The sequence below is a fragment of the Plecotus auritus genome (genome assembly GCF_963455305.1).
Source record: "Plecotus auritus genome assembly, chromosome: 3".
NCBI classification, from domain to species: Eukaryota; Metazoa; Chordata; class Mammalia; order Chiroptera; family Vespertilionidae; genus Plecotus; species Plecotus auritus.
In genome coordinates this window covers 204,579,090-204,604,312 of record NC_137772.1, presented here as the reverse complement: position 1 = coordinate 204,604,312, position 25,223 = coordinate 204,579,090, and the positions used below count along the sequence as shown (strand labels likewise).

The window sequence follows — 25,223 nt, the reverse complement described above, 5'->3', positions numbered from 1 at the left end:
CTTCTGGCTTGACACAAGCGGTAAAATCCAGTACTCCCTCTGGATTGTCTGACTGTAGCTATGGCCGTTTTGTCATCACTCACTCCCTTACTCTTAAACATTTTCTCCTCCATCCATGGCAGGCCCACCGGCTAGTGTAGGCACTTGGCTGGCATCATTCTGATATGCTGCAGGGACTAAAAGTGTTTGGCACACATGTGGCTGTTGTCATTCTTCCTGTATCCCCCCTACTCCCTTCCAATTTATCTGTTGTCTTCTACCTTTTTAGTTCCAACTCTGCTGTGTCCTATAGCTTTATAAAACAGGAGTGTATGGAGCTGAGGTCAGGAGGATAAATGCCTGCCCTAAGCGCTATTCCTTATACAACAAAAATATTCAATATTTTTTTCCTCTTCAGTAAAAGGATAAAAATTGGTCTCAGTTGTCTCTTACTCTAATCCAGTGTTTCTAGTCTCTACCTTCTTTCACACAAATGACTAGGCCAACATGTTTTGTTTTTTTTTAATCTTTCAAGTGTTTTTGTACAAAAATGTTAGGGTTTTTTTTTTTTTTTTTTGCATTTTTAAAACACTAGAGTGTGGGGGAAGGGTGCAAACAAATAACAAAAAGATGTTTTTTGTAACATTATTTTCCCTGTTTATAAAGAAAAGTCATTCCAACAGTGTTTAAAAGTCCAAGGATGAAATAATTTTCTCCTCTAAGGCTATAAAAGGCCCCTGCCGGTGGATTCCATCCTCTTGTGCCCAATGGAGCCAGGTTACTCTTCAATGGCACAGGTTCACTATTAAATAAAGATCAGGCCAGGTTTCTGGGCACATGGCCTAAATAGAAAGGTGGAGAGCATTAAAAACTCCCCATACAGAAATGTGGGCAAGAAGATACTTCCCTGAGCCAGAAGCAGGGACTCCCACGCCCGGAGCAGAGAATGCAGAGCCCTGGATGTCATGCTTCTATCTCCATTCCCTTTCCAGAAGATTGAAACAAATAAAATGACATGCCTGTGAAGAAAGTGCTACACGTTTAGAAACACAGGTAAAGAAAGGCTTTGCCAACTTCTACTCCCAAGTGGGAGAGATCACTTTCAATTTGTAAGACTAGATTTGTGGATTAGGTGTTTTGGCTACATATGGACTAATAACTGCAAGACCACAATCCAGGGCCAATTCCAGCTACAAAGTTACTATAGTGCCAATGAATGATGTGATGGTACCTTATACTCCTCTAACTGGGAAATCTCACATTTTCCCATCCTAACCCCACAGGTGGGTGAAGCAGGTCTACCACATCCCTAGGTTCAGACCAAATGACTACTTGGACTACAACCAAGTATTGACTGCAAAGTAGTTCCAAGCAGCACGAACTTACATGCAGATTCTCATGGAGACTACGAGCATGAAAGCAATCAAAACTTGCATAAATAATGTTTCTTTGCTTTTTTTTTTTTTTAATTAAAGAATTCCAGTGTCTCAAAAACTTGTGAAAAGGTGTTTGAAAAGGCCAGCAAACCTGCCACATGCTTTTGCTCATAACTAATCCTACATGTACCTTCCTATACCAAGACATAGTGCCTTTTGTCACAGGCCTTATTATAGTACCTCTCTAGAGGGAAAAACAAAAGTAGGGAACAAAGGGAAGGCATTTCTATAGTGAGAAAAGGAAGTAAACCAAAAGCAAACTGAAAGCAAGAGCAACATTAAGGGTAAGGTGAGAGGCTGCAATAGACTGCTTAAGAAATCTGGCTGAGTATGCTTTGGTTTGGGGACTGAAGAAGCTGGGTGTATAAAGTGCATTCACATTGGTAGTAAATGATCATCCCTTTCTTCTGAATCCTCCCCCAGCTGATCATCCCCCACACCACGATATGTAGCAGGCACATTTCGGGGTTTAGAACGGCACACAAAGTCACAACCATCCTGCAGGGAAAGAAACAAAGGAAGAAAATGGTCATTTGGAATAACCAACTTTAGGGTAAGGCAAAGTATATTTATGGTCTAAGAATGTGGCAAGCACTAGTTTTCTCCAAGTATAATGAAGAGAAACCCTCAAAGCTCCACAGTCAGCCTAAATTGAATGTGGAGGAAACAGGAGAAAAATTCTAATTAGGTCTCACCTTCTTCCTATCTAGGCCCCTGAACAGCTAGATCAGATTCTTCAATCTAAGCAGCAGTGCTGCTCTTCCAGCCAAGTCTTAGCAAGGCCAGACAGTAAGAGGCTATGCTACTTAGTACTAGGGGCAACCAACTGACTTGGTATGCTGGGCCCTTTTGTGGTTTTAACATCCAAGTCCTGTGTCTCAGGAAACCTCAGTCTGGGCAAACCAGATGGTTTGTATGCAGGCTACAGGCCCGGCCAGCTGTCCTGTTACTTACTGCTACCAGGTTGCCAACATCCTGCCAGAAGGCTAAGTGGGGAAACTGCTCCATTCCCTTGGCTCCCACCACCAGTCGCTGGTATAGGAACCCCCCGATGATATAGACAGCAACCAGTGATGCAAACCTGTTGAAGAAAGCTATACTTAAAAAACCAAGAAACAGTAAAACTCAGGTACTAAGGATAATCTCTGTACTCATTGGTAGCTGTTTTGTAAGCTGTGCTTTATAAAAACAAGGGTGAAAAGGTAGTGAAATTAGATGAAAAAGGGCTGGTACCTTCCCTAGAAAACCAATTAGAGGATTGTCAGTCTGAGAAAAGCAAATTGCTCACAAAAAAATGACTGACTTCTGCCAACAGTCACTCTTTTTAACCATCTCATGGAACACACAAGCTATTACTAAAATTCTGCAGCACACCAGAAAATATATTTTTTGCAAATCTGACCAAAAAAAAAAGTATAATTTTGATTCATTTATACCAGAGGACTATTGCTGTGTTGGTTGTTTCATTTTTAAAAAACTTCAAAATAACTTTTTTAATCCTCATCGTGGATACATTAAAAAAAAAAATTGATTTAGAGAGTAAAAGAAGGGAGAGAGAAACATCAATCGGTTACCTCCTGACCAGGGCTCAAACCTACAACCTAGGTATTTGCCCTGACCAGGAATCGAACCCACCACCTTTTAGTGTATAGAATGATACTCCAACCAACTGAGCCACACTGGCCAGGGCTAAAAAAACCACAGATTTTAGGGAAAGAGGAAGGGAGAGGGAAGGAGAGAGAAACATTGATGGCTGTCTCCTATATGTACCCCTTCAGGGATGGAACCAGAAACGGCATGTGCCCTGACCGGGTTTGGGAATGACCTTTTGGTGCACAGGATGATGCTCCAAGCAACTGAGCCACATCAGATAGGGTGGCTGTCATCACTTAAAAAAAAATAAATTTTTTAAAATTGATTTCAGGGAAGAAGAGAGAAGGGGAGATAGAAACATTAATGATGAGAATCACTGATTAGCTGCCTTCTGCATACCTCCTACTGGGGATCCAGCCTGAAACCTGGGCATATACCCTGACAGGGAATTGAACCATGACCTCCTGGTTCATAGGTCAATGCTCCACTAGTGAGCCACCCCGGCTGGGCTGTTGTCATTTTTTAATTTGATAACTAAGGGAAAAGAGGTTAGTGTCCTTGATTAGTCCGGTATTGCATGTTTTAAAAATTCTTGCAGCACACTTATCACAGCACACTGGCTGAAAACTGCTATTCTAATGGATAGTATTAAATACTGTCCAGCCCTCCAGTAGGGAAAAAAAAGGCACCTTCAAATGTGAATATTTATTGGGGACAAAACAAATCTCATTTTTAAAAACCTGTATAGTCAGAGTTTAATGAGGATTTTCACACAAAGTTTTTCACCCTCCAATTATCTCTCTCCCTCTCCCTCTCCCCTCCCCTGCCAACAAAACTTATGCCCATATGCATCCAAGAAGTTATGAGTTAAAAAAAAAAAAAGGGAGCCCAGGCTGGTGCAGCTTAGTTGGAGTGTCGTCCCAGTCAGGGATACCCAAGTTGTGGGTTTGATCCCCGGGCTGGGGCTCATGTGGGAGGCAATCGACCGATATTTCTCTTTTTCTTCTCCCCTCCCTTCCTCTCTCTCTAAAAATCATTAAAAACATATACTCAGGTGAGGATTAAAGAAAAAAAGAAAAAAAAGAAAAAAGGGAAAGGCTTGGACTCATAAGGGAAAAAAGAGTACTTACGTGACAAGTAAGATAGAACCCACACTGAGGTGGGAGACCTCTGGGGAACAGGCCACGCTACTCTCCATCTCAAAGAGGTAGAAACAATCTTGGACTTTGCCTCGCTCCTCAGACACAGGGATAAAATTGTCCTGATGATGAAAGGACAAAACACATTTAAAATGTTTTGACTCCCATCTAAATAAAGAAAAAAAAACCCACTAAACTCCAAAACATTTGTTTTCCTGGTCCAATAGCCTATTTTCCATGTATATTGGAAGATGGGTATCTCAATACAGGGAAGAATTGAACCTTGACTTTTCCCTATTCCATCCCAAAGTATCTTGTACCCTCTGGAAAGTCTCTCCCACCTCAGGTCAGTCCTTGTATCTCTTTAGGCTCATATGCCCCAGGGCGCCTCACCGCTAGGGTGTGTCGATTGCAGGAGATCATCACCACTGCACGACGCTGCTCCTTGCCACAGTGATTGTCATATTCATCACCCCCTTTATAGATCAGCATAATCCAATTACCTGAGGAGGGACAAGGAAAATGGAGCTTTGGGGGTGGGGGAAAAGTAGAGGCAGACCTGGATACTGTGGTAAGATGGAATTGGGACGTTCAGACAAATTGGTTTCAATTAAAATAACCCTCATCAGTATGAACTCTGTATACTGGAAATGCCAAGCTAAAACTTGGCTTTATGTTCCCTTGCTTAGACAACTAAGAATCAAATATTCATACAAGAATCTTAATTTTCACCTTAGCCAGTTTGGCTCAGTGGATAGAGCATCAGCTGTGGACTGAAGGGTCCCAGGTTCAATTCCAGCCAAGGGCACATGCCTGGATTTTGGTCTCAATGCCCAGTAGGGGGTGTGCAGGAGGCAGCCAATCAGTGAATCTCTCACATCATTGATGTTTCTATCTCTCTATCCCTCTCCCTTCCTCTCTGAAATCAACAAAAATGTAAAAAAAGAAAAAAAAATTAAAAATAAAATCTGCCCTAACCGGTTTGGCTCAGTGGATAGAGCGTCGGACTGAAGGGTCCCAGGTTCGATTCCGGTCAAGGGCATGTACCTTGGTTGCGGGCACATCCCTAGTGCGGGGTGTGCAGGAGGCAGCTGATCGATGTTTCTCTCTCATCGATGTTTCTAGCTTTCTATCCCTCTCCCTTCCTCTCTGTGAAAAATCAATAAAATATATTTAAAAAAAAAAAAAAAGAACAAGAAAACTGATATATTAAAAAAAAAATTTTAAAAAAAAATCTTAATTTTTCACATTAAAGGTAGACTTCTGATAGCCCAAAACTAATTGTGATCCATTCCTTAACAATGGTGCACATTTGCTGACCACCTGCTAACATCAAAGGAAGCGGCCCCTTATAATTAGTGGGTGGTGGGGAAAGCCTAAGATTTAAATTAGCCACAGATAAGTTCAAAGTGGATGTTTTTTAAGATTGGGAGGCATTTCTTCTTCTTCTTTTTTTTCCAGTATTTACTGTGTTCAAATTTCTTTTGCAAAATATTTGATTCAAAAAGTCATGTAAGCTCAATAAGGTAAGGATTCTGCTTCCAATTTTGCATATATGAAAACAGTAAAAAAGGTGAAATGATTTCTCAGTCACTAAAGTCAGTATGATATGGGTCAAAACTCAGTCTTTTGTCATTTATATTCTTTAGCACTGGGGGTATAATTTATCAGCTTAAGGCAGGGGTAGGGAACGCCTGCCCTGAGGGCTGCATAAGGGTAGGGAAATCATTTGGTCTGGCCCCACCAAGGCTTTAGGAGTGAGTTAATTAAATGTTTGGCCAAATATAGGAGGCTAACTTTTATTTTATTATTTATTTTTAAAAGATATTTTATTTATTTTTTACAGAGAGGAAGGGAGAGGGATAGAGAGTTAGAAACATTGATGAGACAGAAACATCCATCAGCTGCCTCCTCACAGCCCCTACTGGGAATGTGCCCGAAACCAAGGTACATGCCCTTGACTGGAATTGAATTCGGGACCCTTCAGTCTGCAGGCCGACACTCTATCCACTGAGCCAAACCAATCAGGGCAGGAGGCTAACTTTTAAATTGATAATGGCCTGCAAATGATATTACAAATATCCAAATGGCCCTTGGCAGAAAAAAGGTTCCTCACCCTTGCCTTAAGGGAAAGAATCCTATATAATAAGAGAGGAATATGCTAATTATCCATTACGCCATAACATCACAACCAATCTACAAATGGTGGAGAGCTACAGGAGGGCAGGACAGCAAGCTAGGAACAGGGAGAGCTATAGGAGGGCGGGGCAGCGGGTGGAGAGCTACAGGAGGGTGGAGCAGTGAGCTAGAGCAGCGGAGAGCTCCCAGTGGTGGTGGGCAGGTGGCCAGCTGAGGCAAGCAGCAGCGAGCTAGATTATAAGTGCTTACGTAATCTTTTCCAGCAATAAGACTTTATGACTTTTGAGAAATATTATCACCATCATTATCACAAGTTGGTGGAGAAATTTTTGTAGACTGGTTTGCAAAACTTGATCTCATAACTTAACTGGCAAAGTTTGATTAATCTGATGAGAAAAGGTCGTGGTTGATATTTTCAAGCCCCAGTCTATATAATTCCACTAAATTCTTCTTTTTTTGCATAAGCTTTCCCCTAACTTTAAAACAAACACATAAATGTCCTGAGCACTGGCTCCAGAGGAGCTGTGGGACTAGGTACCCTGTGGTTTATAGTCTCAGGTATGCTGAACCACACATACCATATGATATTCTGAAGAGACTGGGAGAGACATATAGGATTGCCTGAGAGACTGATTTGGGATCAATTAATCATACAACAGTGAGAGTCTTACTTCCATTGTAGATGTGAGTCTCGTTGATTCTCCCCACCACTGTCTCCTTCCCGTTACTTTTGTTGATCTGCACCAGGCCTGCCCCGGAGGAGTGGTTACCAGCTTCCCTGCACACCCTGAATTTGTACATATAGGTGTCTTGACCCTGGCCCACAGTGCTCTCAAAGCTGTCAGGAAGTGAGGAGAAAGAAGAGGAGAGTTACTGGCTATTAGCCTTTCTTCCTTTTACCCTCCAACCTCTGACCCCCAAAAAGGTGCATTCAGTTTATCTGATGTCATGGTTAAATGTAATAGTGAATATTTGCTAAATCATGAGACAACAATGACCCTGACAGTCTTCCTGCATATTCACCAGAAGAATGATGAATAAGAGATAAAACAGCCATAGTACCTAAAACTTGGCCTTATCTACTTTAATGTCTCATCAATTAGGACAGACCATCCTAATTGTTGATGATGACTGATTAAAATACACCACCCAGACAGCTAGATATTCCGAGAGTATCTCTGCTCTAGACTATGCTAAAGTGCTAGCTACCATTTCCCTATGAATAAGGGTCTATGTTCATGGGATACTCCCTTGTTCCTTAAAGGTCATCTTCAGATTTATGTAACTGAAGATTCTTGATACTGATGATGTGTATAGGCATAAATATGCTTATCTGATACTTCTAAAGTCCTATTACATGAAAGCATTTAATAATGCTTTTTAAATTCCTACAAGCTGGTCTCTTGGATCCAGCCTTAGAAACAGCTATTCTTCTGCATTAGAGAAATGCACAATGCTACTAAAAACTGGGTGAGAATTTGCTCTGTATCATAAAAGAAAGCATGATAGCACCAGCTATCCCAGATAAAGATAGAGAGGAGGGTATTATACATGTATTCCCTCCATATTCACTAGTAATACCAAAATAAAATCAGTAAGAGTTGAAAAGATTCTTTTAAAAAAGCCCTTCTTTGCCCTGGTTGGTGTTTCTCAGTGGTTAAAGCACTGACCCACACACTGAAGGGTCTCAGGTTTGATTCCCCATCAAGGGCACATACCTGAGTTGCAGGTTCGACCCCCAACTCCCTTCAGGGCATGGGTGCATCAGGGCACTTGCGGGAGGCAACCAATCCACGTGTCTCTCACATCGATGTTTCTTTCTCTCTCTCCCCTCCCTCCCTTCCATTCTCTCTACAAATCAATAGAAAAAATATACTGAGGTGAGGATAACAACAAAAAAGCCCTTCTGGGTATCACCTACAACCACCTGCCTCCAAGAGCCCCTGGGGCCCGGGGTACTGGGGGTGGGGTGCGGGAGGTTAGGGTCTGTTGGGTCCTGGGGTCCGGAGATCTGGGGACTATCTGAAGTTAGAGAGCTGGGTCTGTGGAGGTGAGAGGAGTACCAGAGGTTGTCTGGATAGGCAAGGTGGGAAAAAAAATTATTTTCTCTAGCTCTTTACGGTTCTTCTCATTTTTACCTTTTGTTAAACAGTGGTGTCATTCTCTTCAGTACAGCCAACTCTCTCTCTGATTCTCTACCCGTTTCTCCTACCAGGTCGCAGGTTTTTTCTTCTGCCTGCCAGGATTCTCTTACCATGATGGCCAGGAGTAGCAGCAGCAGTAGTCCAGTCCCCCAGCAGCTGTAGAAGGGGGACATCCTTTTGGGAGAAAGTGTGTATGCTGGGAGAAGGGGGGGAGGATCCAGAAGAGAAGGGAAAGAGATAAAGCATATGAATGTGTACTAAATGAAAGGTATTTTTTAAACCTTTTTATCTTCCACCTATCACCTCATAGTTTACAATAGCCAGCTTTCTTCATTATTGTGAAGTTGGTTTTGTTTCTTGTACCTGCCTATTTCAAACTTTTAGCTCTCATCCAAGTTATTATTTTCCTGTCTCCTAATATTCTCAACTGGATTCTTAGGTCTCTAAGCTTCTTACCCTCCCCCCCGCCCCAACTTATTTCGAAAGCCTTTTTCTAGCTGACACTATTGCTCACCTGCTGTCCTTCCTGTGCCCCTTCAGGACAGGGCACAATGTACATTCAGCAAAGAGGATAGTGCTGGCCTTGATGAAGAGTTACTGTCTACAGGCTGTTGTTGATAATTTCTGCAAGGTGTGCTTAAAAAGAATATCTCAACTTCCAAAGCAGTTTACCAACTTCTCAGTTCTACTGGGAAAAAAGACACATTTTTTTGTTTGTTTGTTCTAGAAACTGTCAGAAGGAACAACCAAGGTACAGAATACTTAGGTACTACCAATGAATGGTATTTCGATTATGCAGGAAGTGTAAGATTCTGTGGCATATGCAACAAATAGATTTTAATATCTCTCTGCCAAAAGCAACTGCATCAGGAAGCTCGTATATATATATAACCTCCAGTCTAATTCATAGGTAAATCCAGAAAGGAAAAAGAATTATGACAGCCTGAGTAGAGACATCCTTGCCTCTTTACTGTTTGGTGAAGTTAGATTGCGATAGCTCACTTAAAGTTTAATACTTTAAACATTGTGCAGTTTCACTATACCAGCCATGCAAGGCTTAATCTTTGACACAAGAATATGTTCCTGGCAGGATCAAACAAGTTTTGCAGGCCACATATTTAAAGGGAAGAGGTTGAGGGCAGAGGGATGGGGGCTCTGCCCTGAACTTGCCATAAACATAGGAAATTGAACAGCTGAGAAGTGTGTGCAGGGGCTAGAGTTCATAAATATTGCTTAAACCAGTGGCCCTCCCTAAGATAACATTCAAATATCCATCTGACACTTGATAGGGTCTGTAACACTCAAATTACACTTCAACACTTGAAAGGTTCTGTCTGAAAGCTATTAAGAAAGATATAAAAGAGACTGAATACTTTGGGCCCTGTCTTATACTGATACTAGAGGTCCGGTGCACTGGGGTGGTGGGAGGGGTCCCTCAGCCCGGCCTGTGCCCTCTTGCAGTCTGGGACCCCTCGGGGGATGTCTGCCTGCCAGCTTAGGCCTGCTCCCCGCTAAGCTGGCAGGTGGACATCCCCCAAGGGGTCCTTAGCGCTGCCGCGGAGGCGGGAGAGGCCCCCACCACCGTTGCTGCACTCGCCAGCAGTGAGCCTGGCTTCTGGCTGAGCGGTGCTCCCCTTGTGGGAGCACACTGACTAGTCGTTCTGCCATTTGGTCGATTTGCATATTAGGGTTTTATTATATAGAATATATCAGGAGCACCCAAGTCTTCCTACATATTCACCAGAAGGATGAATAGAGATAAAACATCTGTAGTACCTAAAACTTGGCATTATCTACTTTAAAGTCTCATCTCTGAAAAATCATACAATCATTTAATTACTGGAGACCCAGTGCACGGATTCATGCATGGGTGGGGTCCCTCAGCCTGGCCTGCGCCCTCTTGCAATCCAGGAACCCTTGGGGGATGCAGCAGTGCCGAACTGACAGGTGGCCAGGGAGGAGCTCCAGCTGTGACTGGGTGCAGCTTTAGTGGTGAGCCCGGCTTCTGGCTGAGTGGTGCTCTCCCTGGGGGAACACACTGACCACCAGGGGCAGCTCCTGTGTTGAGCATCTGCCCCCTGGTGGTCAGTGTGCGTCATAATGACCGGTCGACTGGTTGTTCAGTTGTAACGGTCACTTAGGCTTTTATATGTATAGATAGGAAGAAAATTCACTAGTTCAAAATGAGTAGTTTGAATAAGTCTTCCAAAACTCAACTTAGGCTCTACAAGTCACAAATTTCAAGAATTTCTAGATTTCCAGTAAGTACAGTTATCTTTCTACACTCCAAATTCCTGACAATCCTTGGGGGTCACCAAATCACTTTACAATTTAGTAAATCCAATTGACTTGCTGCTTGTACTGCTCTAGAATAGAAACATGGGGCTCTGTTTCCCAAACTCGTTTTCTTTTATCTATCTTCATACCTAGGATACACCGATTTACCTCTGTAAAAAAGACTTCACTCTGGTATCATTAATGACCCTTTAGGCCACTGCTATTTGTTAATTTCATAACAGTATCATTAATTTTTCTGATACAAAGATTTAATTCTTTCAAATCTTTCTCATCTATAATAATAAAAGTGCAATATGCTAATTAGACTGGACAGTCAAACGATCTTCCAGACATCCTTCCAGACGACCTTCTGGACGAAGCTGGGGCTGTGTGGCTGCAAGGGTTGAGGCAAGCTGCCGCGGCTGTGAGGGCCGAGCCTCTTGCACGAATTTTGTGCATTGGGCCTCTAGTCCCATATAATAAAAGGGTAATATGCAAATTGTCCCTAATGGTGGAATGACAGGTGGCTATGACATGCACTGACCACCAAGGGGCAGATGCTCAACGCAGGAGCTGCCCCCTGGTGGTCAGTGCGCTTCCACAGGGGGAGCACCGCTCAGCCAGAAGCTGGCTCATGGCTGGCTAGCGCAGCGGTGGTGGCGGGAGCCTCTCCCTCTTCTGCGGCAGCACTAAGGATGTCCAACTAACGGCTTATGCCTAAGCCGTTAGTTGGACATCCCGAGGGTTCGCAGGTTGCCGGAGGGATGTCTGACTGCCAGCTTAGGCCCAATCCCCCAGGGAGCAGGCCTAAGCTGGCAGATGGACATCCCCTGAGGGATCCTGGACTGTGAGTGGGCGCAGGCCAGGTTGAGGGACCACCCCCCCCAACTGCATGAATTTTCGTTCACCGGGCCTCTAGTTTATAATAAAATGCTTCCAATATTACAAGTCTGAACTTTGGTTCCAATACTCTTTAAAGTCCTCTAGTTCTTTTCCATGTTTGCCCACTACCTTCACTGCATTTTTAGAATAAAAATCTTTAAAATAGGCAGAATTTAAGGTGTACCAATAAGTTTAAAGATAGGAAAATGGAAGCTCTGAGCCCTGAATGAATTTTCTCCACTCCCCTAAACTAGTTTACATATGACCTATGGTTTCCCACACTCCACAAGGACAACAAATGCGTGGAAAGTTGTCTCCCTGACTTGGTGTACTCCAAACATTAATTCACTACCGTAATATTAATAAGGTGTTTCCACAGAATATTTAAAGCCAACCATAAAGTCCGAGGGTCCCATAACCACCCTGAAGACACCAATAGGAAACACTTTGAGTGCTTGCCTTCTGCCAGGCACTGTTTGAAGCACTTCACATACATTAATTAATCCTTACAAAAACCCTATGCAGTAAATACAATTACTGTCCCTATTTTACAGATGAGAAAACTGAGACAGAGACAGTAGAGTAAACCAGGTAATAAATTCCCACTGTCTTTTCTCAGAGCTGATAGTCTATATTTAAATGTTATATGCATATCTGTCTCCTTTCACCTCAATTTTTGTGTGGGATCAGAGTAAGCAGCCAAAGCTTTGCTTTCTTTTTGACAAAGCAAGAAGGGGAATGGGAAGGGGAAGTGACGCCTCACATAGTTCACTGTATAGGAGGTGGAATAAAGAACTCAGACCTCAAACTCCTACCTTCCCTAAATTAACTCATTGCTCAACACACAACATGACTGGCTGAGTTACTAAAGAGAAACAAAAGATATCCTTTATTAGACTGATTTAGCATGCCATTTTCCTTAAATTCTCTAAGGACCTAATTTAAAGTTTCAACATTCTAGGCTTTCACGATTTTTTCCTCAGGACCCAGTTTTTCTAGAAAGATGTTCAAACAGAAAGCTGTGTTCTTTGGCCTCAAAGTCAGTTCCTCATCCGTTAACAGTTGATGACTTATTTTCCCAAATTAGAACAAAGAATCTCACAAAAATGGGTAAGGATGAAAGGCTAACCACCCTGCAGTCAGCACTAGCTGAGTTGAACTAGTTTTCATTTGTTTATTGGTTCAAAAAGTTAGGATGAGAATCAATTTATATTCTTCTCTTTCTAGCTTAAGGTTTGACTACATGCTTGCACTGCTTCTCCCTGATTCAGTGGCATGTGCTGAGTGCTTTATCTCCATTATGTTCCTTAATCTTCACAACCCAGAAAAGTAGATATAATTTCTCCCACTTTAAAAATGAGGAAACTGCTGCTTTACAGAGATTAAGTTACTGGCCCTACGTTATATGTAAGTATTAAATACGAACGAAGTTATTGGAGCAATTTGGGCGATTCATGGCATTAAGGCAGTTGCTGGAAATTTTCTGATAAATACAGGGGTGCAAAAATGTATTAGGAAGAGTATGAAATCCAAGGGCTAGGCAGTCCCTCTTGAATGCGCTACAATTAGATCCTCAAGGTGCGGATTTGCCTAGATATTTTGGAAACGTGGGGCAGGACTGTAGATTGTGAAAAGTTCCCTTCAGTTTTCTTATTATATGACAGATCTACTTGGCAATGCTAAAAAGCTCTTCATCAGTGGGATGATCAAAAACTAAACCAGGAATTGGGAAGCAATTTCCATCACTGAGTCTCTGTCCCATTCTCTTCCTCACCCAAGACCGGCCATGAGTTCCATTTTTCAACGAAATTTCCACTGTCTTTTCTCTGACTCATTTCTGATGTACACACCAGTCCTTCTCTTCTGTCTCCAGCACCCTACACTTTCAGAAGAGCAGCCTAATTAGTTCAAAGGCCCAGTGTTGAAAAGCCTGACGTGTAGCTCCGTGTCTCAAGGGCAGAAGCTCGCTACAAAGAGAAACACAAGAATAGTCCCTGGACTGGCTACCCTTCTCCACACCATACACTCATCACCCCTCAAACTTCTCCCAGGGGTCTCGAAATTCTAGTTTCCGAACTTTCCAACTGCCTAGGGCCAATGATGCTACTTTACCTCCCTCACGAGGCAGGCCAAAATTCCTTCCAAGGTATCCAGTAACACCTCAAGCGCACTCCATACCTAGGGACTTTCCTTTCCCTCCCTTCCAAATACACGTAAATTCCCTCTACGGTCTGGGGGGTCCTTTCTCATCACTCCCTTCCGACTCTGTGCCTCCTGCCCTCTCGCCTCCGCCTCCATTCCGCTCCAGGGCTCCTTAGCTGTATTTTGGGCTAGAAACCTGGACAAGGGAGACTTACTGATCCCGGCCCCTGTCACAAGACGCCGAGATGGGAGCGATCACCAACCCCTCATACTCACGTGTCGTGGGCAAAGGGAGTAGCCAAAGTTCAGACTCCCAAGGGGAGTACCTGTCTGGGGCTGGGAGACAGGGCCAGCGAGGCGCCAGCCGCAGACCCCGTTCCCAAAGATCTTGTCACAGCCAGCGTTCCCCACGGCGCCTCGCGGTGCTCCACTCCGGGAACCGGAAACAGGAAGCGCCGGGCGGCAGCTGGGCAACTGCTCCTCCCACTAGACCCCGCGGCTTGTGACCACAGAACCTTCTCACCACCTTTCCTTCCCTGATCATCCTGGACGCTGATTGGAGAGTATCATGGGCATTAGGCTCCGCCCTTGTCCTATCAACTCCAATCACTATCGAGATTTTCAAGTTTAGTTCCACCTTTTCGGGTTGCCTTTCTACCAATGGATCCCAGAGTTCCGCCTCCGGGCTTCTCCACTGGGGGGGGGGGGGGGGGGGGGGGAGGGGTGCGCTCGTCACGTGCTGTCACCCGCGATCACATGCCCGACCCGCTTCCGGGTGGGTCTGCTTGAAGAGAGCACGTGTGAGGGCGGAAGCGGAAATGCGGTGGGGGCCTGTGCTCCAGGCCTTAGTGGGAGTTGTAGTTCTCATTCCAGGTCTCCTCCTCGCGGTATTTCTCCAGATGATTGGCTGCCTGCGGGCGGCGCTGTTTCGCCGTATGGCGGCCTGGAGTCTCGCTGTCACCAGTGCTGGTACCTAGAAGATGTGGGGAGTGGTTGGGTCGTGGCCGTTCTGGCTTTCTTAGCGACACCTTTGTTACTTCCTTTCTACAGTTGAGTACCTTGGGATGTGCTGTTATTTTGTTACCTCATCTTGATCATTCCCTTCCCGTCTCGTGGCATTTTGCGTGACAAACACTCTGCCATCACTTCTGTTCGCAAGGTTTCTTCTGCATCCTCAACCCACGTTTGTCCATCCTGTGCGCATTTCTGGTGTCCTAAAGAGCAAGTAACTCATTTTTAGTCTTTGTGCCTTTGCTAAGAACCTTTGCGGTTTCCCTCAGTGTTATTAGCCGCCTGTTGAAGTCCCACTGATTCCTAGAACTCAGTTCAAAAGCTATAGCTCCTGTAACTGCCTGGGTTCAGTCTCTGATTCAGAATTCTTAACTCCGAAATGCCCGCTCATTGCTTGTACATGGCTCTAGCCTGATTTCTTTTTAAAAATCTTTATTGTTGAAAGTATTATATATAGGTCCTCCTCCCCGCCCCCGCCCCATTAACCTCTTCCAGCCAGATACTATCCCGAATTCTCCCCCTTACCCCCTCCCCCCACCCCCCAGGCCTTCACCTCCCCATTGTCTGTGTTCAAGGGTTCTGTTTATATGCACACAAGTTCATTGGTTGATCTCGTCCCACCCACCCTCCCCTGCCTTCCCTCTGAGGTTCAACAGTCTGTTCATGCTTCTTTGTCTTTGGGTCTATTTTTGATCATCGATTTATTTGGTTCATTAGATTCCACATATGAGTGAGATCATGTGATACTTATCTTTCTCTGACTGGCTTATTTCACTTAGCATAATGCTCTCCAGGTCCGTCCATGCTACTGCAAATGGTAAGAGTTCTTTCTTTTTTATTGCTGCCTAGTATTCCATTGTGTAAATGTACCATAGTTTATGTGCTCATCTGATGGGCACTTAGGCTGTTCCCAAATCTTAGCTATTGTAAATTGTGCTGCTATGAACATAGGGGTGCATATATTCCTTCTGATTAGTGTTTCAGGTTTCTTAGGATATATTCCTGAAGTGGGATCACTGGGTCAAATGGAAGTTCCATATTTAATTTTTTTGAGGAAACTCCATACTGTTCTCCACAGTGGCCGCACCAGTCTGCATTCCCACCAGCAGTGCACGAGGGTTCCCTTTTCTCCACATCCTTGCCAACACTTGTCATTTGTTGATTTGTTGATGATAGCCATTCTGACAGGTGTGAGGTGATACCTCATTGTCATTTTAATTTGCATCTCTCGGATGATTAGTGACTTTGAGCATTTTTTCATATGTTCCTTGGCCATCTGCATGTCCGCTTTGGAGAAGTGTCTATGATACGTTTGAAAATGATAGGGAAGAAAATATAGACTGTTCTTGCCTGGTGAACTCCATTTTATCTGTGAAATAAAAGACAAGGTCATATGCTAAGATGGAGGAGGAAGTAATAGGTTTGGGATGTGTGGAAGTCAGAAGTTTGGAATTTTCACAAAGGGAAAAGAGAGACACGTGGTTAGAGGCAGTTTGCTGGTCAGCACTGAGAGCTCAGATGAGGCAAGAGGCCCTACATTTTTAGTGACTTCAGTTGGCACTATTGCACGACTGTTGGCAGCAACCTATGTCAGACTAGTTGTAATAAGCTGTAGGGGACCCTGAAGTGAAGAACATGCTGGATAGAAAAAGATTTGCGAGTAATAGTATAGATAGAAGGTGAAATAAGTACTACAGTGAACATTTTTGTTCATTATGGCCTATTTCTCTATGATAGATTCCTAAAATGTATGCCAAATTAAAAATGTTACCAGATACTACCAGATTACTTTATGAAAAGACAGAAGCAATGGATGAGAATACAGATCCTCCCTGTCCTTCTCAGTTCCACATGTTCTCAGTTTTAAATTTTGCTTATTATTAGTGCATAGGGGAGGGGGGGCATGCTTTGTCCCAACTGTGTTTTACTAACTGCTAGTTTGTCTGAGCATCTTCTCAAGTTATTTGTATTTTCCTCTGAATTACCTGTTGTTGAAAGTAGTTTCCTTCTGTCTATTATTTGTTTTTAGACATCATGGAGACTTTTTTCTTTTATTCATGCATTTTAAGTTTTAATAAAGGCAATCTCTCACACTCCCCTAACCCCATTGTGGATTCTGATATTACCCCTAGAATCTCCTACCTAGGATCAGACATACATCTTCAAAAATTTCTTTCTAGTAAGTTTATATTATTATTTTGTTTCACATTTTAATCACAAATTCATTTCTGCTGTTTTGAGTGTAGGTCTATCTTAGAATTGAGAAGAATTCTGAGTTCTGGACCCAAGTCCTGGATCATTGTGAGGGAGGGAGCAGGTGTGAGGATAATAATGACAAGAAGGAGCAGAGTTTGGGACAGATGGCACAGGCCTCAAAGGAGCCATTTTTTTTGTGTGTGTGTGGTAAAATATACATGACATAAAATTTATCATTTTAACCATTTTTAGGTGTATAATTCAGTGGCATTAATTATATTTATAATGTTTTACAACCATCACTAACTAGTCAAGGAGCTATTTTTGTTGTTGTTGACCCTCACCCGGGGATATTTTTCCATGGATTTTTAGAGAAAGTGGAAGGGAGGGGGAGAGACAGAGAGAGAAACATAGATGTGAAAGAGACACATTGATTGGTTGCCTTCCAGATGCACCCAACTGGGGCTGGAGCCTGCAATGGAGGTGATGAGAAGTCTCATATTGTACAGAGTCATTAGACACACCCCATAGTCCTTTCCAAACTGATCTAGGGACAATTACCAACAGCGCATATAAGGACAAAATAAAGACTGATTACAGAGGCAAATTCCTTTTTTTTTTTTTTTTTTCTTTTAATTAAATGCAGTTGGTGGAGAGGGGGAAAGAGATCAACTGAAGGACTTGTATGCATGGACACAAGACACTCGGGGGGTGGGATGAGGGCATGTGACAGGGGGTAGGGGAGGCTGGGGGAAGGTCAATGGGGAAAAAAAAAGGAGATATATGTACTACTATATGTAATACTTTATACAATAAAATAAAATTAAAAAAATAAATAAAAGGAAAAAAAATTAAATGCAGTTGTTTTTTGTTGTTTGTTTTTTTAAAATATATTTTTATTTATTTCAGAGAGGAAGGTAGAGGGAGGGAGAGATGAGACATTAATGATGAGAGAGAGTCATTGATTGGCTGCCTCCTGCATGCACCACACTGGAGATCTAGCCTGCAACCCAGGCATGTGCCCTGCCCAGGAATCAAACAGTGACCTCCTAGTTCATAGGTCAGTGCTCAACCACTGAGCCATGCCTGCTGGGCTAGAGGCAAATTCTTTGAAGGAATTTGTGGCAGAAGAGCTGGCTGGGGTGTTCCCCGCCCCACCTCTACCCCTCAAACCAAGTGAGAGGGGAAGCTAGAGGACACCTGGGAGAGTTTGGGCTGCTTGCTGGACACAGAGTCTTACTTCCTGTCTAGGGGAGGAAAGGTCATCCTGGGGACGAGGTCCCACCCTACAATTGTCCTTTGTTAGGCATTCAGGGCTTTCTGCCCTGGTGACCTTCTGTATCCGGCCCATCATCCTTGCTTTGCTCATGTCTGTCTAACTGCCTACCACATATTGATCTGGGTCTGGGATCTCCTAAAACCCACCGAAGTGTCCCAGGAGAAATTATTAGTATTTGTGTATTGTATCAGTCAGGATTCAACAAGAGAAGCAGATTTAGTAGGAAATATATGTTAAGAAATTGATTGAAAGGAGTTTGCTTATGCAGTTGTGGATTTCGCTAGGCAAGTCCAAAATCTAGAGGACAGGCTACCAGGAAGGGCAGCTTAGCATCTCCAGCAGGGGCTGAAGCTGCTGTCCACAGGTGGAATTTCTGTTTCATCAGGGAAGCTTCTACTCTGCTCTTAAGACCTTTCATCAACTGAATGGAACCCATCCAAATTATCTACGAAAGTCTCCCTTACTTAAAGTCAACTGGTTGTAGGTTTTAATCATATCTACAAAATACCCTTAAAGCAACATCTAGATTAGTGTTTGAATAACAGGGGACAGTTGCCTAGCCAAGTGTACACACAAATAATGGCCAGATAACAACCAGCCAGAAAAACTTTGCCTTTTTCTTCTAATCGCTATTTCCTGAGGGTGGAGGGCTGCCTCACTTCCTTACTGCTGGTCTGTGGAAACAAGGATCAGAACTGAGGGACCTGTAGGCAGAAATTTTGAGTAGGTTACAAGATTGACATTTTGATTTAGATTGTATTAAAATTTTCTTGTATCAACTTGTACACACAAAAAAATCAGGATTAACCAGATGGTCTTATTTTGGTTTCTGCACGTGTATAATTTTATGTTTTTTAAAAAGATATTAAGCATTTCATACTCCTATTATACTAACTTTTTAAAGTTTCTTCTCTTTCACTGAGTTGTCACTTTTAGAACTGATGTGTAATAACCTCATTATTGTATTTAATTCCCCTCTTATGGTCAAAGCCATTGATTGCAGTGATAATGACAGTTGCTAAACATTCAAAGGGCACTGAGTTAAGATATTCTTCAGTTTTTGTGTGCTTTTTTAAATGGTCAATCAAGGGTAGAATATCCACCGTTCAATCACTAGAGGAAAGAATATTTTTTAATTATCTTGATTCTACAATAATTCATGCATTGTTTTTACCTTAGATATGAATAGTTCATTTGTGTCCTGTCATTCCCTTTGTCACTATACATTTTCAAGATAGAGATCTAGGATAATTTAATTAGCAAGATTGCCTAGACACTGTATTCAAGGTCACTGCCTGTTAGAATCCTATCATTTGTGACCACAGAAGAGATTTCAGAGAGGAAGGGAGAGGGAGAGAGAGAGGTGGAAACATCAGTGATGAGAGAAAATCATTGATTGGCTACCTCCTGCACACCCCCTACTGGAGATCAAGCATGTGCCCTTGACTGGAATCAAACCTGGGACCCTTCAGTCTGCAGGCCGATGCTCTATCTACTGAGCCAAACTGGCTAGGGCAGAATCCTATCGTTCTAATCTTAGAATGATACTGAGTGGGTAAGAAAGAAAAAAATGTAACTTTCCATAGCAAGGAAAGTGGAAATATCAGTAGTGGGAGGCTCATTAATGAAGAAAAGAACAAAAGAAGATAAAGCAGAAACATATCATATTTTTAATAAAAAGGTGACATTTGATTACAGGATATTAAACTTTCTGAAAAGTAGGAGGAAAGGGAGAAAAATTAGGGTAGAATCAAGTGGTAATTTTGTTATCATTTTGGAATGGTTCATAATCACAGATACATAATTTTAGTATATGGCATAGTCACACAGTGCTAGGTCCCCAGGCTATTTCTGTCCTTAAAAGAATGACATATAAATGGAGGGACCTGGAGAGCATTATGCTAAGCAAAATAAGCCAGTCAGAGAAAGATAAGGATCACATGATCTCACTCATATGTGGAATCTAATGAGCAACATAAAGTGATGAACAAATAGATCCATGGATGTAGAAGCATAGAACAGACTGTCAAACCTCAGAGGGAAGGCAGGGAAGGGTGGGTAGGTGGGAAGAGATCAAACAATGAACTTATATGCATATAGGCATAACCCAGGAATACAGACAATAGGGTGGTGAAGGCCTGGGGTGGGGGGCAGGGGTAGGCTGGTAGAGGTCAATGGGGGAAAAAGGGGACATATGTAATACTTTCAACAATAAAGATAAAAAAAAAAAGGCATATTATTGAATTTCCCGCACTCCATGTACAGACAAATGTCATACTATCCATTTTTCTGTTTAAGTGCTTCCCATTTTAGGGTATCCAAGTCATGAAATCTTTCCTTGGTGTTCTGTAGGAAACATTAGGCTGAAAATCAGGAGATTTTTCACTTTTTGACTGTGTTGGATCTACAAAAATGATACTTTCATATAGTTCGACCTACATGATTATTATCCTGTCATTAAATAGCCATGATATATTTGGAATGTCAGCTAGCTTTTCTATTCTGTGTCTCCTTCCCATGCTCACCTCTGGTATTCAGTATTACTAAAACTTATTCTCATTTAGAGTGCAATTCTTCTGAATCATGTTCAGACTCCAGATTCTTATACACAACTAGAGGCCTGGTGCATGAAATTTGTGCACTGGTGTGTGTTGGGGGTCCCTCAACCCGGCCTGCACCCTCTCACAGTCCAGGACATCCCCCTTGCAGTCCAGGACCTCTTGCTCCTTATCACCCGCCTACTTGCTGCTCCTTACTGCTCGGCTTGCTGCTCCTTAGTGCTGCCATGGAAGTGGGAGAGGCTCCCACCACCGCCACTGTGCTTGCCAGCTGTGAGCCCATCTTCTGGCTGAGCAGCGCTCCCCCTGTGGGAGCACACTGACCACCAGGGGGCAGCCCCTGCATTGAACATCTGCCCCTTGGTGGTCAGTGTGTATCATAGCAACCGGTCATTCTGGTTGTTCTGCTGTAATGGTTGCTTAGGCTTTTTTTTTTTTTTTAATATATTTTTATTGATTTCAGAGAGGAAGGGAGAGGGAGAGAGAGATAGAAACATCAATGATGAGAGAGAATCATTGATTGGCTGCCTCCTGCACATCTCCTACTGGGGATAGAGCCCAGAACCTGGGCATGTGCCTTTGATCAGACCCTTCAGTCCGCAGGCTGATGCTCTAGCCACTGAGCCAAACCGGCTAGGGCGCTTAGGCTTTTATTATATAGATACTGTGGTCTGTGACATCATGTGGCTGCTGGTGATGCAGCCCTTTCTAGGAGTGCCTCACTATTGTCTCTAGGACTGTTTGCCAGGCTGACATTCTGCAGTTCTTCATGCTAAATTAAAAAAAAAAAATCATACCAGAAGTTGTCGATGGAGGGTTTCAGATGACAATCAGAATTCCAATTCCAATCCCAAATGGTCATTAAATGATTTAATGACTGAAACATTGAGAGAGTAAAGTCATTCAGTGGGAAAACAACCAAGTTCATGCAGGAAGGGAATGACAACTATATTATGACATTGACCATTTGACAGCAACTGTGTAAGATGCTGTGGCAGACTGTATTTCCAAAGATGGTTGCTTTTTATTGAGGTATAATTGATGTACCCAAACTGTATCTATTTATTATTATTAATTTAAAAATATGTTTTTATTGATTTTAGTGAAAGAAGAAGGGAAAGGGATAGAGAGAAACATCATTGATTGGCTGCCTCCTACATGCCCCCTACTGGGATGCAGCCTACAACCTGGGCATGTACCCTGACCAGGAATTGGACCAGTGACCTCTTGGTTCATGGGTTGATGCTCAACCCTGGGCCACACCAGCCTGGCCAGACTGTACCTATTTAAATTTTACAATTTGATGCACTTTTACACTGTGTCCTTGACATTCCCCCTTCAATGAAGTAGAGTCTATTTTCCATATTCTTGAATCTGGACTGAACATTTGTTTCACTTATCCTTTCTTTGTCTCACCATCATTTATTGAGTTTTCATGTGGGGCAGATATCCTGCCTCTTAAGTTCAAGTGTCGTTAGGTTGAGAGGATCTGTATTTGAGAAGTATACCTAAGGAACTTCACCCCAAAGCCCCATTTACACCTGATTTAGGTAGTGTGATCCTAGACTTATCCATAATAAGATAAGACTTTTTGGGAGGGGCCAAGTGTATTTTATTTTGTATGTGGGAGAGATGTGATTTTGTAGTCAAATGATAGGTTTAGTGAATTGTGTTTCCAAAGGTGACCACAACACCTCCAACTACATGCCTTTTTGTAATTTGATCTTCTCCTCCTTCAAGATATGGAGCTTGTTTTACTTTCTCTTGAATATAACTTGACCCTGGGATGCTCTTGACCAGGAATCCTCAAACTATGGCCCACGGGCCACATGCGGCCCACCGAGGACATTTATCCAGCCCTCCGGGTGCCGCTGCCTGTCCTGCTTAGCAGCCGACTCATCCCGGGCCCGCAGTGCGCATAGGAATTTGTTCATAGTTTTTTTTTTAAACTATAGTCCGGCCCTCCAATGGTCTGAGGGACAGTGAACTGTCCCCCTGTTTAAAAAGTTTGAGGACTTGCCAAAACCGGTTTGGCTCAGTGGATAGAGCATCAGCCTGCGGACTGAAAGGTCCCAGGTTCGATTCCGGTCAAGGGCATGTAACTTGGTTGCGGGCACATCCCCAGTAGGAGGTGTGCAGGAGGCAGCTGATCGATGTTTCTCTCTCATCGATGTTTCTAACTCTCTATCCCTCTTCCTTCCTCTCTGTAAAAAATCAATAAAATATATTTAAAAAAAAAAAAAAGTTTGAGGACCCCTGCTCTTGACCAATTAAATGTGATAGAAGTGATACTACATAAATTCTTGGAGTAGGTCATTAGTAACCTTGTAGCTTCTGCCTTAGTTTCTTGGAACCTTTCTCTTGAGAGCTCTGAAATGGTATGTAACAAGTCCAGCTACCCTGTTGGAGATATCACAAGGAGAAGCCCTGAGGCTTCATGGAGAGAGAGAGAGGCCAAGCTGTCCAAAAATCCCCGTAGAGCATTTACATGATTCCAATTTCAGCTGCTATCTGCCTTCAATTTAATGAAAAACTCCTCACAAGACCATCAGATGAATTACTTAACTAAGCCCAACCAATCCATATAATATCCTATCTAATAAAGCGGTAATATGCAAATTGACCATCACTCCAACACACAAGATGGCCACCCCCATGTGGTCAAAGATGGCTGCCTCCATGTGGACACAAGATGGCTGCCAAAAGATGGCTGGCAGGGGGGCAGTTGTGGGCGATCAGGCCTGCAGGGGAGGGCAGTTAGGGGTGACTGGGCCGGCAGAGGAGGGCAGTTGGGGGCAACCAGGCCTGCAGGGGAGGGCAGTTGGGGGGGGCAGGCCTGCAGGGGAGGGCAGTTAGGGGTGACCGGGCCAGCAGGGGAGGGCAGTTGGGGGCAACCAGGCCTGCAGGGGAGGACAGTTAGGGGAGACCAGGCTGGCAGGGGAGGGCAGTTAGGGGTGACTGGGCTGGCAGGTGAGGGCAGTTAGGGGCAATTGGGCTGGCAGGGGAGCACTTAGGCATAGATCAGGCTGGCAGGGGAGTGGTTAGGGGGTGATCAGGCTGGCAGGCAGAAGTGGTTAGGGGCAATCAGGCAGGCAGGCAGGTGAGTGGTTGGGAGTCAGCAGTCCTGGATTGTAGAGGGTGCAGGCTGGGCTGAGGGACACACACCCCCCATGCACGAATTTCGTGCACCAGGCCTCTAGTTGAAATATTATAAACTGGTTGTTTTACTAAATTTTGGAGTGGTTTATGTAAATGTAAAAAATATGGACACGTTATTTCTGCCTCCACCCATTTATTACATAAAAGAATCCATAATTTGTACCCTGTTATATGCTCTGTTGTTTTCTCATAACAACAGTCCTGGAGATATTTTTGTATTGATATGTAGAATGCTTCCTCAATATTTTGCTATTGTTCAGATGTTTGCTAATATTGTATCCTGAATTCTTACCACCTCTTTCATATAGTACAATTGTTATACTCTGCACATTAACTTTTGATTTATCAGGTGGGTCTAAATAAATTTAAAAGTCATTTATTTTTGCAAGGTATATTCAAGTATTCTATTTCTTTCTATTTGAATTTCTATCATAATCACCCTATTTCCTTGAGACAAATGGATGCCTCTGACCAACTGGCCCAAAGTGGGGAAAGATAAGTTTGGTGGTAAGGTACATAAGCAAATGCAAGAGATTATTGTATTTCAAAATGAAAGATAAAACTGTATAAAATTGACCCCACAAATCTCTATCTCATTTCCTATTATGTCTCCATAAACTTTTATAGAAAGAATAAATCTCAATTCACAAAATTAGATGTTGTCAAGACCCATTACTCTTTTAAAATTGTACCTAATTTTTATTCCAAAATACCCATGACACCAGGCTGGTGCAAATCCATTTTTAATATAATTAGGCTCCTTATCTAGGGTCATATCAGAATTTGGATGTGGTACCTCAAAGCCTGAGGTTATTTTATCTCTAGTTCATCATGGTAACAAATAGTTTGAAGTACTTATCACATCTATATATATAAAAGCCTAAGCGACCATTACGACCGGTCGACCAGTCTCTATGACACACACTGACCACCAGGGGACAGATGCTCAACACAAGAGCTACCCCCTGGTGGTCAGTGTGCTTCCCATAGCCAACCTCCCATGGCCAGCCAACCTCTCCCGGTCTTTCCCCGCTGCGCCCTGCTGCTGGTAAACCTCCTGCGGTCCCTCCCCCCATCCAGCAGGCTCCATCAAGCAGGCTTTGTCTGGCGGCAGGCAGGCCCTGGCTGGCCCGGCCCTGATCGGGACTAGGAGAGATGGCCCCAATAGGCCCTGATCGCTAGCCAGGCTTAGGGCCCCCACCCTTGCATGAATTTCATGCACTGGGCCTCTAGTAGTAGTATAATTATCCAAGTGCCTCCCCCAGCCCCCCCCTGCATTGAGTTTCTCT

The 25,223-nt window shown here is 43.3% G+C and overlaps 1 protein-coding gene across 5 annotated transcripts; it reads right to left on the bottom strand.

Annotated features, from left to right (window-relative positions):
• Positions 1-508: 508 nt before the first annotated feature.
• On the bottom strand, positions 509-14,265 carry M6PR (mannose-6-phosphate receptor, cation dependent). Of its 5 annotated transcripts, none has more exons than XM_080658879.1 (9): positions 14,008-14,265; positions 8,945-9,118; positions 8,425-8,626; positions 6,958-7,124; positions 4,541-4,650; positions 4,139-4,269; positions 2,370-2,496; positions 1,795-1,913; positions 509-821 (listed from the first exon to the last, which is right to left on the bottom strand). In XM_080658879.1, exons 3-9 carry the CDS (start codon positions 8,601-8,603, stop codon positions 785-787), a joined length of 870 nt encoding a protein of 289 aa, XP_080515005.1. In that variant the 5' UTR covers positions 8,604-8,626; positions 8,945-9,118; positions 14,008-14,265; the 3' UTR covers positions 509-784. The 5 variants fall into 5 exon arrangements, with proteins under 5 accessions (XP_080515005.1, XP_080515004.1, XP_080515003.1 ...); XM_080658878.1 differs by having other exon boundaries at positions 8,945-9,115; XM_080658877.1 differs by lacking the exon at positions 8,945-9,118 and having other exon boundaries at positions 14,008-14,264.
• Between the last annotated feature and the right edge of the window lie 10,958 nt (positions 14,266-25,223).

Excerpts from the sequence above, each read along its gene's own strand:
- M6PR (XM_080658879.1), bottom strand. The coding sequence starts at position 8,603 with ATGTCCCCCTTCTACAGCTGCTGGGGGACTGGACTACTGCTGCTGCTA. Across the intron at positions 7,125-8,424 it reads ACACCACTGTTTAACAAAAG|CTTTGAGAGCACTGTGGGCC; the intron begins GTAAAAATGAGA and ends ACTTCCTGACAG. Across the intron at positions 4,651-6,957 it reads GACTCACATCTACAATGGAA|GTAATTGGATTATGCTGATC; the intron begins GTAAGACTCTCA and ends GTCCCTCCTCAG.